We start from the raw sequence: 13,730 nt of genomic DNA, 5'->3' as shown, positions 1-13,730 counted from the left end.
ATTCCGCGGGATGTATTACTCAATTCCCGCTACTTGGCAGAGAAAAAAAAATTATAAGTAACCCTATGACAAGAACTGGTAAACAACTGCATTATCACTACGTCCAAAATGACTTTACAATACTTGAATGTCAACAACTTTACCTTTGAGAACCCAATGTTTTGGGGAGCCTTTGTCGTAGGCTTGATATACTATTTCTTCATACGTGACCCAAACCCTGCCCCACCTGAGTTCTACCGCATCCCACGTCTACCGACATGGGATATTGTTCGCGGAATGCTCAGCTTCAAACCCATCAACCTAAAAGAGTCAATACATACCGCCCGAAAACGAGCAAAAAACACCGGCGTTCTCCGAGTAAGATATATCTTGATATAAGCCTAGCAAAGGAGAAGTATTGCCCACATCATGCATATCTCTCTATAGTACACAGTTATGGGGCGAAAGATAGTGCGGGTTACTGACCCAAAGCTGGTGAAAGAAGTCCTCCACCGCGCTGATAATTTTCCCAAGAGAGATTTTTCTCAGGACAATCGACTGAAACATCACCTCTTTTCCAAATTTGCTGGTACTAATATTGTGATGGTCAACGGAGAGGTGAGTGTTGAATCCAAGCTTATTCTGATTTTAATGGGAATTTATGTTCAATCTTTTATTTAAATGCTAGACCTGGCGCCGATATCGCAAAGGTATTACACCTCTTACTTACAAACTTGGTTCCATCTTTCTTTTGCTAACCCCCATTTTCAGTTGTAAATCCTGCATTCCATCGCAGCTGGGATACTCAAGTATTTGGGGGATGCGTAGAAGTGCTCGATCAAGTGATTGAGAAAAATCTTGATTGTTTCGATTCTGCAAAGGCTTTTCAAGGGTATTTCATTTCTTGACGAACTAAGCGAGCTTGTCTAAATTTTCTCTTTTTCAATTTTAGGTTAACTCTAGATATTCTGGGAAAGGCCTTGTTCAATTACAATTTTGATGCTGTAAAGAATCCTGATTCAGAAATAGTGGTGAACTATGAGAAGATTATGAGTAGGTTGACCTATAACAATGGATCGTATATGTACATAAATATATTTTAATGTGTGTATTTAGAGGTGGGCCATCCAATTTACTTTTTCCTCCCAATACTCGACAAATACCCATTCGGTCAGCGGCGGATCGCTCACCAAAAAGTCGAGGAGTTTCACCAGTTGCTCTCCAACATTATAGCCCAAAAGCGCCAGGAAATTAGAGAGAAGAAGCAAGAGATAGTTCCAGAAAAGGCTGATCTGTTGACGCTGATGCTGCTTGCCAATAGCAACGAATTAGGAGAAACGACCCTTACTGATAAAGAATTGAGAGACAATTTAGTCTTGTTTTTCATTGCGGGAGTAAGCATGAATCAAGTTTAATTGAGCAATCGGCTCAGTACATGTTGAAGATGCTCATCCATATCTTATCCTTTGAAAGCATGATACAACTGCCTCCGCTCTCATTTCGGCTACTTATTTCATGGCTAAACATCCGGTAATTGGCGAATTTTCTAGCCCGGTCAGAATTAAAGTGTTAATATCATTTGCTATTCTTTTTAGGAATGCCAAGCCAAAGCCCGCGATGAAGTATATTCCGTTCTAGGCGACTCACCGCAACGTGTTATCCCCACATTTGAGCAACAGAAGCAATTCTCCTATCTTAATCTTGTGATGCGTGAGTCGATGCGGCACTTTCCTCCTGTGGTCAGAATAGGTGCTCGCCGTACAACCTCAGATCAACAGCTGGGAGAATATATAATCCCGGCCGGCACGAGTTTAGAATTGGATGTCTTGAATGTCCACCATGATATTGAATTTTGGGGCAAGGATGCGGATGAATTCAGGCCTGAGCGATTCAATGAAATAGACGAGAAAAAGAGAAGAGAGCTGGATTCGATGCATTACATTCCATTTTCGACCGGCTCTCGTTTCTGCCTAGGGATGAGTATGTCACTCGTGGAACAGCGGGTTGTACTCTCGATGCTGTGTAAGTGTTTTCACATTTTCTATTAAATTATCAAAGATGAAATGATTAAAGGAGTTGGCTGATTATATTTTCAATATCATCCTATAGTGCACAAATATGAGTGGACTTTGGCACCAGAAAGTTTGGCACAGGATGAAAAAGACTTGTGCTATGGAAGAAGTTTGTTGGTGAGGCCTGTGGGAATCAAGCTCAAGTTCAAGAAGCGATATTAGTATAATAAGGATGGAAAAGCTGCCGTAATACTCACCATTTCTTGCTGTACCAACTATATACGTACCAACCTTTATTACAAAACTACATATATTTTACAAGATATCTGCTGCTCTCTTATATTAATTGAGTGTATTGCATTTATTTATTGGCGTCTCTCTCGCTCTACCTACATCCTTAAATTACAACCTTGAAGAGCTATTAACATTGTAAATTACGACCTTGTTTGTGTAGGCCTTGAAGTGAATATTAGTGATAAATTTAGCAAACTGTGAAGCTTCTGTATTGTTGACCTGTTATTTGAGTAGCAAATTGAAATGTCAAGCTGATTGCGGAAAAAGTGTAGCATGATATAGAGTGTGATTTTACTTGACTAAAGATTGAATTATATTTTCCTCTATATTCATGTGGAGATCAGTTTATTTTTTACGAATAAAAAAAAAAAATATACGTAATAAGGTTTACACACTAGGAAAATGTAGTAGCAAGCGCAAACAAACCCTTTAAGAAAACCGTAGTTTATTTGCAAAATCCAGGCTCCGGTTACATTGTGGAGGCACTCAACATCACGAGAATAATTAAATAGACTGCATCTCATCCTCATCTCCTTGATTTGAAAAAGCATGTAAAGAAGGAGGCTACTATAATGAAGTTCACAATAGGCTTATCCATATTAAGCAGGCTTTAGCTTGTCACGGAGAGCATATATTAATGAAGAGGTCTAAAATCGAATGTAATAAATATGCCCCTCTAATTGTTATTCATTATCTCGCTACCATTTTCTATTCATTTTTTTTCGCAACCTTCCACTGCAAGCCCTTCTTTACTTGAAATAAAACAGGAAATCATGAAGTCAGCCGTTTTCATCACCCTAGCCTTTGTTTCCTGCGTCACCTCTTTGCCTATAGAATTGGGCGCGGAACCGAAACTTCTTCCAAGTACCGAACAGTTAAAAACCTTCAAAGTAGAGACATCGCACGTCATTCGAGGCACATTTCTCTTTCTGCTACTGACATTGTCTATCCTATGTACACCATTTTTTATTTTATTAACAGGGGTTTGGGCTATTCCTGCCAATTGAAGCGAATTATCCAATTACCGTTCCTTCAGGATTTCGGGAAGGATCTCTGGTTGAATCCTTCCAGCCCTCCAAAGGAGGAGTCACATTTATCCATGGCCCGATTGTAGAGTACGCAAGCGAATCTGCACCGAAGGCGGGTGGAGTGCCTAAAGGCATGAAGAAAATTGGTGGAATACCAAAGAGCGCAAAGAAAGTTAGTGGAGTGACCAAAGGCCTAAAAACGCCTGAGGTCGGTAAGAAGGAAGGGGTGAAGCTTCCCGGCTTAGAGGAAGTAAGAAAAGCCGGTGTTGAAGAGGAAGAAGCTGCTGGTGCTCTTGCTAAGCCATTGGACAAGCGACAATTTGGGTATGAAGGAGAGCTATACATGCCCGAAGAGGAGGAATCTACTGATAGAATGGGTCCATGGTGGAGGTATCACCGACATAGGTCTTGGAGGCGACCTTATCACCCTTGGTGGTGGCGACCCAATCGCCCTTGGTGGCGACAACGTCACCACCGATATGTTTGATAGTCATTCTTGGGAGGGTCACTCATAGCAAATGATATCAGCTTTCTTTTCTATTTCTACGTGATAATGCTCATCCATGATCCTGTATAGGCAATGCTCCTCCTCTCGTATTAGTCATAACAGAAATAAAATTTTGTTCACCTCTGCTACTTAATACGCTGAAAACAAATCGTCTAAAAATGGCTTTAGCTGGTAATTTCATACGCAGAGATTGGAACCCAAAACCTTTTAATTAATGAAATCTCAAGCGTTTTTAATCCAGCGTGTAATCCTTGCCCCAGATAGTTACTTGAGTATGAAAATAAACGTTTAAGATCTAGTATTTTTAAGGCATACGTGGGATGATAGGTTGCCTCCAAACTGGGATAAGATGATTCATAGTGAAGATTGCCAAGTACAGTCCTTGGTGCATCGGTACATTGACGGCGATTATATCCAATTTTATATATTTTATCTCTTATGATAGATCAGCTTGCATACGCGGCAGAAATTCTTGAGCAGACACATCTGTCTCCATAATGTATCCCATCGAAACACTAGGTCTCCCTACTTTGCTTGAGAGTAAATTGGATGAAAGAAAAACTAGGGCTTACATTTGAACACTTCCCGCTTAAGGCTTATTTTGTGTAAATCCAATTTCCGATGCACACACCTCAACTTTTTTCGAATTCAATTCCTTTTTAGCAGCATCATCCAATGATTGTCTGTTGAGAAAGCCAATTAAAAAGTAGGCTAGCACTAGCTTGAACTTTGAACTGCTAAAATACTGGCACGATTATTGTACATCGGAAAAGAACTCAATTGTTATCTCATTGCGTATTTCTGAACTATCTAGCAAGATAGGGTATGCTTTGGTGTCATCCTGCCCTGATTAATGGTACCATACACTTAATTAGCGAAGATAAGTTTCAGAAAATCTGGTAAGTGACTAACATGGAACTAAACTAATAACGTTATTGCTTGATCTACGCGGAGGTTGAAATATAGCCAGTCAACCTTGGCATTTTCTTTTCTTCTTATTACAATGAAATTTTCTTGGCAATCTTCTTTCCGAGTGAAATTTTTTCTATGCCAAGAAGAAACGCTAAGTCTAAAATAAATATACAATATAATTGCATCGCGCGGCTTTGACTGCCATTGCTAAAGTAATGCTTCTGCATTCAAGGTTATTATTCACGTAGAAGAAATATCGATCGAGATTTTAATTAAGTATGGATGCCTCGAGTTCGGATTACAATCTCGCCTCGATCCTTTCTTGCTGTTGGAAGAATTGTGATAAGAAATTTGATGACGCTGAACTTCTCTACATTCATATCTGTGAGCATCATGTTGGTCGCAAGTCCATGGGCAATCTTTGTCTAGAATGCCAGTGGGATTCATGTGGCGTGAAAACGACAAAGCGAGATCATATGACAAGCCATTTACGTGTTCATGTTCCACTCAAACCCCACGCCTGCAATGTGAGCCTCTTTTAACCGAATTAATTACTTTGTAAACATAACTGACTTGTTTCTACACAGGTATGCGGCAAGCCTTTCAAGCGCTCTCAGGACTTACGGAAGCATGAGAGGATTCACACGGAGGCTCATCAACAAACCCTCCGAGTAAATCAGAAATGGAAGGTCTGTTTGGCAAAAAACGGTTGCAGCCTCCCGGATTCTTCTAAAAACCCAACTCGCCTGCCCACCCCCCCTTCATACCCCGGTGGCTCTGAACCCTCCTCATTCATTATTACTAAAAATACACTAACACCTGAGCAGGCCGAACTGTCCCCACTTAGTTTTTCTCCAGAATGTAACTCTATAATGGCTTTTTCTTTCCCGTTGGCTTCCTTCACTAATCATCGGGGTTGTTTTATAGCTCTTTCTCCTCAATCGATGTTATCGGACTCATATATATTATTCCCATCCCAATCTAATTACGAGGAAACCCTGTTCCAGTTCTCTGATGAGTTATACAGTATGCCGCAACCGTCCACGGAAATAGGATGCAAGCGCAGAAATCATCAGATAGATCAAGACACCAATGGAGAAATCCAAGATTTAATAGAGGAGTTCGTCAATGGTGCTGTAAAATCGAAAAAATTGAAACCAGAATATAACCAAGGTAACAACATAATTCAGGATATATCCCCCCCCCCCTCCTTATTTTTTTTTACTTATCAACACATATTGCTTTATTTTCATTAGATATGGCGGACAAATTAAGTAAACTGGAGACCAATTTTAGTCTTGACTCGGACTTTGTCTCACGGATTGTGCGCAATGACGATGAACTTGCAGATATCAACCAGTGGCTCTGCGATCTATCCAAAAGCATCGACATGCAAACAGGAAACATGGACCCCCTATACAACCAAGACAAAACGTCCCTTTACCCTAATCTTAGCACGATGAGTTCCAACTCAATTTTTGACCTCACTGTTGAGCCGATGCATGACCCAACCATTCCCCTAGATTACAACGTGCTGATACCCTCGCAAGCTTGGGAGGATGTTGAACCGACGGACTTCCTTCATCTGGAAGGGGGGGCATGCGGCTCAATAAAAGGACTACCAAAGACATTGCCCATGTTTGGCGGAGGGCAGTCCTCAGTAAAACAGATGGTTCCCTCCAAACCCGCACAGATTAAATCGAACGAATGGTCCCATAATATACAACCGATGCGACGAATAATGCAAGCAAATAGAGAAGGAGAGGAAGAGGTGAATAGAGAGGATGTAGAGGATATGAAGGAACAGGAAGAGGTTAGAGCCGGGGTGAGAAAAGAGCTGGGAGAACGCACGAATGAAGTTCGATACCAATCGATTCGAACGGCGAATACTGATTTCAAATATTCAGATAACTGCTCACCTCGGCATTCAGCGTCAGCCCCAATGGATGAGAGACTGAAAAATCGTTCAACCGAAACACCGCAGCAGATCTCGGGCCATCTTCCTGTAGGAGTACGAGTACTCATTACTGAAAAGCCTGAGCAGGTAGAGAATCAGGTATTTGAACAGCTAGTTCGGAATATGAAGGGACTGCGGATTAAAGACGAGCAGGTGATGGAGTTGGAGAAAAAGGCAGAGGTGCCGGAGGACGCCCAAAAGAATATCGCGGCGGAATTTGAGGGCACAGACCAGGAGGAAGATGATATAACCCCGCCTATATCGCCCACGGCTGAAGAGGATTACAGGAGAAGGCGTGCTGAGATGACGGTCCATAGAGTCTATCACGCTATTAATATCGCATATCTAAGATGGAAGACGTCTGATATGTTATATCCAAAGATTCGGTAATGATGGTATACTCGAGCAATAGGAGGTCTGTATTTGCTTTGTTAAACTTGGTGGATTGACACACGCCCTTTCCTTTTATTAAGACTTTTGTATTCACACTTGGTAAAATCTAGCTGTAATTTTCCTCTTATTGATTAATATGTCAATGGTAAAAAGAAACAAACGAGAATGTAATAAACACTCCAATTTTCGGAATAGATTTAGAGATGCATTAGCAGGAGAAAGTGGATGAGCCACGGGCAAAGGGTCGGAGGTGGGGGGGGGGGTGTAACACTGTATATATTTTGGGTTATCTGATTCCATATGAAGAATGAAATCGCAAAAAGAAAAGATATAAATAAGATTGATATACTGATATACAAGGGTTGGAGAATGCCTTAGTGCTGCTTATTTTCGATGACTCCTCATTTTCTCGAAAATCCTAATTAGCCCAACGAGAAATTGAAGATACCAGAGGAGAAGGCTAAAAAAGTTGAAAGTTATTAGAGCCGAGAGTCGCGGGCACAAGTACGCGGAGGCTCGAGCGAAGCTCTCACGCTCGTCAACGCTAGGGCTGCGAGTTACAAAACCGTCTCCAGTGGCACAGCCCCATGTGGTGAAGAGAACAGTGAAGGAGGTACAGAGCGCGGCCGTCCACAACACCACGAACACCAAATCGACCGACATAATGATGAGTTTTGTTGATGTTCGGCGTAATCCGATCGGTTTTCCCAAGTGTTCGTCATACGCAGCCCACACGAGATACACCATGGCTACGGTGGCAACCATGAGAGTAAGCGAAGAGCTCGAAACGGAGGCGACACCGAATCGTGAGGTGAGGTCGATAAGGTTGCCCGAAATACACATACAAATGAAAGAGAATATGAAAATAAGCCCTTTGATGATAAGAGGGACCGAGACACTCTGCTCAATCAGACTTTGGAGTTTCGTGGTTGGGTTTTTTATACCATTACCCTCAATTGTGGTGTCCCCATCATTGGGAGTAGGGGAGCGGAACCATTCTGGGTCAGGAGGCGGAACCACAATGTGAGTTTCATGCTTTGTATCTGTAGAAGGTCCTTCTTTGCCTTTGACATGCGTCTCAGAGGTGAGTTGCCCTTGGGGATTGACCAATGTGGACCATCGACTTTGTGCAGATGACTTTTGCAATGGATCGGGTGGTGCATCCTCACTTGTTGGACTGAGTGGGCGCACACCAGGTGGAATAGGGTTAACCCGAGAGGTGCTAGTAAGGGAAGTGTTGGTAGTGCTGCCAATGCTACTAACCTTTGACTGGGTGCGATTATGACGAGTCTGCTCCAATTCTACTCTCTCTGTCGATGAGCTGTCATCAGCAGAAGGAGGCAGTTGAGCAAAGGAAATGGGCGATGTTGTTACTGTTCTCTCAGTCGATATACGCGGAGAATTGGATGAGTTTTCCTTCTTTGGTTGTGAGAGAGGATCAGTATTTTTTGCCGACATTAATGTTGTATTAGGATGAAGTTATTATAAGAGGGTAAACAAAAGCACCAAATATCGGATCGATGTGACTAAAGAATAATGAGGAAAAGATCTCGAGAATTTCGTATGAAAAAAAGAATAATCAATTAGTGGATTATAGGATATAAGCGACTAATTAACACTGAATGGATCAATCGTTTATAGAAACGAGGTGCAAATTATATTCAGCTTGCCGTTCTTTAAAATTGTGCGACCTAGATTTTTATAGTGCGGCCAAGAAATCTAAATCCCTGGAGCGCCTAAAACCATTAATGAGAGACTCGACATACGGCTACACTCTTAACTCAGACATGACGCATGCTACACAAAATGATATCTTCCTTTAGTACTTACAGCCTATCGAGGAGATACCAAAACATATAAAACGCTGATGCCAACAGAATTCCGATAATATAATGAGTAGTTATTCATTTCCTAACAAGAACTATCTTCTCCCCACCTATTGTTAATATTTAGTATTTTATTAATTAGAATGCTAAACCTGAAATAATACTGATAAAACAATTCAAAAGAAAACAAAAAAAGGGACTTAGCATATCTACAGATACAATGGATAAATGGGTATTATTGAAATCAATCACGATTCCTCTATTTTCCTTTTTGATCCCTAGCCATTTCGTTAATTTTTGAACTATTCGCTACAGTGCACTTGTGAATAATAGCTGAAGTGGTCATAATTCGGTTATCAACCTACCGATCATCTTTTGGGTTGACAAGCTAGGATCTCATTGAATCATTTCCTTGGTAGAAGCTCTCACTGACGATATTTGAACCAATGTCTCCAGGCAAAACAACGGAGGGAAATCTCTCCGTATTCGCTTCAGGCTCTAAAACCGCATTAGTAAAATTAGGTCCAGAGGCGAAATCAATTAAGCTAGACAAGAACTCGGCATTAGGCTCGGGTGCTTCTTTAGAGTGCATAAACTGATTATCCCAGTTAACTGAAGCCGCATCGGGAGTAGTGATTTCGATAGTCTCTGACATATTTGAGGGTGAGATGTTTATATTCGCCTCGGGTGAGATTACGTTGCCATAAACATTGGATGTAGTCGCCAGGCTATTGGATGGGCTAACCTCAAATGTTGGAGAGAGGTAAGAATGAGGTGTGGGTGCGTTTATAGGAGGAGCCACTCCAAGAGAAGGGTCCACTGATTCGGATGAAGTGGGCTGCTGCTGCTGCTGCCCTTGTTGTTGTTGTTGCCATATTGAGGATGAGAGAATTGAAGATACACCAGCTGTATCCTCCGGTGACGACTTTTTTTGAGAACGCACCAACATTCCAGTTAGGGTCGATTGAGGTAGAGCTGCCTCGTCGGCCATCTTTACGTTGGCCAGCAATCCAAGACTTACACGGGGAATGACTACAGGTGTGATGGGTAAATCATCATTTTGATCAGTAGCATTTGCCGTCCTTGAAATAATGGATTCGCCACTCTCTGCTCGCGCTAACATCTCCTCCAATGTGCGTAGAAGCTTCACATCACCACATACGAGCCGCCCGCTTTCCAACAACCGCAGAGTCCTTCGTAAGTTTAATAGAGCTTCTTCGCGACGCTCGGGGGTACCGGATTCCGCAATAAGGATGTGAACGCATGAGCTTGTATTTAGCCCGAACGCAACGATTGAGTGGAGAGGCAAACTATCTGGGTGTTCCAATACAATTTCGGATAAGTTGACGATCATATCGGCCGAGGTGATACACTCCAGCACGCCCTCTTCGAGGAAAAATAACAGGTTGTTGTTCGATTTAGGAAAATGGAGGTGAATTATGAGGATGTTAAGGTAGAGAAGTAGTTCTGCGGCGCCCATAGGCTCAAGGTCGGGCGGAATTGCGTTCATTAATCTGGAGAGGTTGGAGCAGACGGTGGACAGGTTCTTTTGTGACAGGACCGGTTCCTGGGCCATCGGGAGAGATTTTAATGGGTCAAACAACGAGCGAAATGCGGGCGATGGAATCACATGTAACCAAACTTCAGACATGATCACCGCCAAATAGGCGCTATTGTAGAACGAGCGGAGCACGTGGGCGTATTCATCCGGTGCGGTAAAGTACCCGTGTTTCTGGTCCAGCTCGAAGAGCACCGATTCCTTTTCGTTTTTCACGGGCAATTTCAACTGTGCTGAAATCATATCCTCAGTCAAGTTCCTCCCGAGGTGGAACATAGACCACGTCAGGGTGATACGCATTGCCCACCAGATATTGTTGCGTAGCTCTCGTTCGAATGGATCCAGCTCTTCACCGAAGAGCGGGCTATCTTGATCGGGGATGCGTAGCTCCATTGCCATTCTCCAGGCCATGATGGTCAGTGGAATTCCTCTTTTCGACTGCCCCATATTCACCATCTGTAGTGCCAGTATGAATAAGCCCTGCAATTTCGTAAGCGACGGCTCTGGAGTCTCGTTCTCTAACAATGAAATGGCATATTCAAGGAAAACGGAACCGGGCAAGCCAGACTTTGTCTGATTGAAGATTGGTATTTGGGCCTTGTTGATAGCATAACCGAATACCACTGCGTAAAGAAAGCGGTCCATGCGTTGCTCGCTGTAGTTTTTGATCATAATGGAGCGGTTGAGGATGGTTGGAAAAGGATGTAGTCTGAACCAGGTGTGGATAAGCGTCATTGCCTGATGATATGAGATGCTTTTGAGCGGGTCACTGTAGGAAAAATCCATTACCGTGAAGTCGTCTGCCGCGTTGATTAGGTGAAGCGGGAAACTCTTCTCGACCTTTTCGCCCATGCTCAGTGAGCTCATTTTCTCAACTAGAATACTCAGCATATCATTCGAAATCACATTGGTTCCCAGATTTCGGGTGAATCGCATCCCCCTGGCCCACCGCCACTCCCAGATAGATTTGCCTATGGTGGGATTGAATGACACGGTCTGTTGGGGGAGAGTTAAAGCATCACTAATTGATCCAGAGAAATTAGCTGCTGAAATACCTTCAGTTCGCTAAATTCATCGAGTCTCACGATGAATCGCCTTAACCGCTCCAGTAGACTCCCGCTAGTATAAGCTCTACACTCTGACGGCTCCCTCAAATCAAACAGGATTCTCTCGTTCTGTTGCAGGAAATGATTGCGTGGGCGCCCTCTGCGAAATTTATCGCTTCCGAAGGTGCATTGGATGCCAAGCGAGAGACATCGTGAGCATCCATTGACATTGCCATCGCATTTTTGTTTCTTCTGATGGCAGGCGCGGCAAGCTTGCTTGACACGGCGCCGTTTTTCGACAGCATTTGCTTGGGTTGCGGGTGATTGTGGCTTACTAGGCGGCATGTACAAGGAGATGGAGCATTTGGGAGAATCGTGCGTGCAAGAGCAACCTCCATCGATCAGAGCTCTCAATTTCACTTGACGTTACACGAGACACGTATCCGATGCTTGGGACCGACCGTGATTCACCGCGGGTCTCCTCGAAGATTCCACTGAGCACACAAGGCCAGAAAACGTAAGCAACTGCTCGAGATTACCGAACGCCGGCCCTTGATTGGGGGGTCTTGGGCCTTAGGCGAGTCCACAATAGTCCTAGCCTCTCGCCTACAAGCTGGCTGAGAGGTGAAACTTCCCTTGGCCTTCTCTCCACTACGAGGCTGTGTCTTACAGCCGCTCGTCTCCTGCTCACTAGCGGGGGTTGGAAGCGCCTGCTGCCTTGCAATCTCCTCTTGCCGAGTCAATATCCATTGCACATCTTTATTCTTTCTCCCTTATTGCAACTGTTCCGGAAACACGTAGCTTCAAAGTGAAAAATAATCTGGTTATTTCATTTTAAAGTCAATTGGGCCTTATCTCCATACAAGGGTAGAATTCTGTTGATGAAGGAGAATCAATGCACTCGATATACATCTGGTTCTGGTTTTGGTTCAAAGTGAATCATCTTTTTTCCCCTTAAACTTGTTCATATATTTAAGGATTGGTAGCATCTCTATAGCACTTGCCTAGACATTTATTTTCAAAGAACGGCTCGGGAATACATTACAAAACAAAACAAATACGACCTACTATAACTTGGACTTTAATAGTTTAGTATAGGAGACATCCAATTGCTAACATTAATAGTACTGCATTATACTTGAAAAATTCAAAGACGAAATGCGAAATTTCAATATTTTTTTAAATATTTTAGGATATTAGAGATGAGCTCAGCCACTGAATTGATACTCCGAAATGTTTGACTTTATATATTGCATCGAGATGGTATTCTTGTTTCCTCCCTTTATTTTTAAAAGCGGAAAGCACTTCATGTAAGTTTACATTTGCATGGGTTCATCCACCCATCCATCCATCCATCCATCCATTCAAACATCGTTCACGCTTTGGATGTCAGAGACTTAATTCCTAATCTGCGACTTTTGACTTCTACTATAGTGAAGACTTACAGTAATCTTTAAAAAACACCAACATGTCGACTGAAGGAAATGACGTGCCCGCCCCAGTTCAGGAGGTTGAGGTCGCTGCTGATGCCCCAGTGAAAGGTCAGATGTCCGTTGAGGATGCTCTCCAAGAAGTTCTCCGTCGCTCCCTCATCCACGACGGCCTTGCCCGTGGTTTGCGTGAGTGCGCACGTGCCCTCGATCGCCGCCAGGCTCACCTCTGCGTCTTGGCTGAGTCCTGCAACGAGCAAGAGTACATCAAGCTCGTTGAGGCCCTCTGCGCTGAGCACAACATTAACCTGATCAAGGTTTCTGATGCCAAGAAGCTCGGTGAGTGGGTTGGTCTCTGCAAGATCGATCGTGAGGGTAACCCCCGCAAGGTCGTCGCATGCGCCTGCTGCGTTGTGAAGGACTTCGGTGAGGAGAGTGAGGCCATGAACGTCCTCTTGGACTACTTCAAGTCTCGCTAAGTCCTCAACACGAGATATTTATTGTAAGTATCCTTTTCGATTGCTATGACGTCCCCATTTATATGATGATTGATGGTCTCCCTCTACTGATGCTGATGAGGAAATGACCATTCCGGAATCACTATATTATTGTCTGATATCAATCTGTTTATTGACTTGACAATGGATTCATCAACATGGTACTGATCCATCTTTTTATCGTGATAGGAATATTCTCTGACAAACCCCTCCTCTTGTAAATCCTTGAGGGATTTAACAACAACGGATTCTCTTAATTTGTTGGATGATGGTCTCTTTTGGAAGAGTTG

General features: G+C 43.1%; 6 protein-coding genes across 6 annotated transcripts; 4 read left to right on the top strand and 2 right to left on the bottom strand.

Moving 5' to 3' along the window:
- Window positions 1-108: 108 nt before the first annotated feature.
- On the top strand, window positions 109-2,213 carry VTP21DRAFT_7086 (uncharacterized protein; the record flags this gene model as incomplete). The annotated part of the gene is made up of 9 exons (XM_069397788.1): window positions 109-357; window positions 427-597; window positions 668-689; window positions 751-871; window positions 932-1,032; window positions 1,096-1,373; window positions 1,453-1,509; window positions 1,575-2,001; window positions 2,089-2,213. The coding sequence occupies 9 exons, from the start codon at window positions 109-111 to the stop codon at window positions 2,211-2,213; spliced, it is 1,551 nt and encodes a 516-aa protein (XP_069255313.1).
- Window positions 2,214-3,058: 845 nt separating this feature from the next.
- On the top strand, window positions 3,059-3,800 carry VTP21DRAFT_7085 (uncharacterized protein; the record flags this gene model as incomplete). The annotated part of the gene is made up of 2 exons (XM_069397787.1): window positions 3,059-3,190; window positions 3,267-3,800. The coding sequence occupies 2 exons, from the start codon at window positions 3,059-3,061 to the stop codon at window positions 3,798-3,800; spliced, it is 666 nt and encodes a 221-aa protein (XP_069255312.1).
- A 1,211-nt stretch (window positions 3,801-5,011) lies between these two features.
- On the top strand, window positions 5,012-7,080 carry VTP21DRAFT_7084 (uncharacterized protein; the record flags this gene model as incomplete). The annotated part of the gene is made up of 4 exons (XM_069397786.1): window positions 5,012-5,260; window positions 5,321-5,594; window positions 5,661-5,906; window positions 5,990-7,080. 4 exons carry the CDS (start codon window positions 5,012-5,014, stop codon window positions 7,078-7,080), a joined length of 1,860 nt encoding a protein of 619 aa, XP_069255311.1.
- Window positions 7,081-7,467: 387 nt separating this feature from the next.
- On the bottom strand, window positions 7,468-8,541 carry VTP21DRAFT_7083 (uncharacterized protein; the record flags this gene model as incomplete). The annotated part of the gene is made up of 1 exon (XM_069397785.1): window positions 7,468-8,541. One exon carries the CDS (start codon window positions 8,539-8,541, stop codon window positions 7,468-7,470), a length of 1,074 nt encoding a protein of 357 aa, XP_069255310.1.
- A 756-nt stretch (window positions 8,542-9,297) lies between these two features.
- VTP21DRAFT_7082 (uncharacterized protein) lies at window positions 9,298-11,858 on the bottom strand (the record flags this gene model as incomplete). The annotated part of the gene is made up of 2 exons (XM_069397784.1): window positions 9,298-11,463; window positions 11,523-11,858. 2 exons carry the CDS (start codon window positions 11,856-11,858, stop codon window positions 9,298-9,300), a joined length of 2,502 nt encoding a protein of 833 aa, XP_069255309.1.
- Window positions 11,859-12,981: 1,123 nt separating this feature from the next.
- On the top strand, window positions 12,982-13,422 carry VTP21DRAFT_7081 (40S ribosomal protein eS12; the record flags this gene model as incomplete). The annotated part of the gene is made up of 1 exon (XM_069397783.1): window positions 12,982-13,422. One exon carries the CDS (start codon window positions 12,982-12,984, stop codon window positions 13,420-13,422), a length of 441 nt encoding a protein of 146 aa, XP_069255308.1.
- Between the last annotated feature and the right edge of the window lie 308 nt (window positions 13,423-13,730).

Source organism: Calcarisporiella thermophila (genome assembly GCF_041956535.1).
Source record: "Calcarisporiella thermophila strain CBS 279.70 unplaced genomic scaffold VTP21scaffold_3, whole genome shotgun sequence".
Classification (NCBI taxonomy): domain Eukaryota; kingdom Fungi; phylum Calcarisporiellomycota; class Calcarisporiellomycetes; order Calcarisporiellales; family Calcarisporiellaceae; genus Calcarisporiella; species Calcarisporiella thermophila.
Note: the sequence above shows the minus strand (reverse complement) of the source record. Positions and strands in the feature narration are given on the sequence as shown.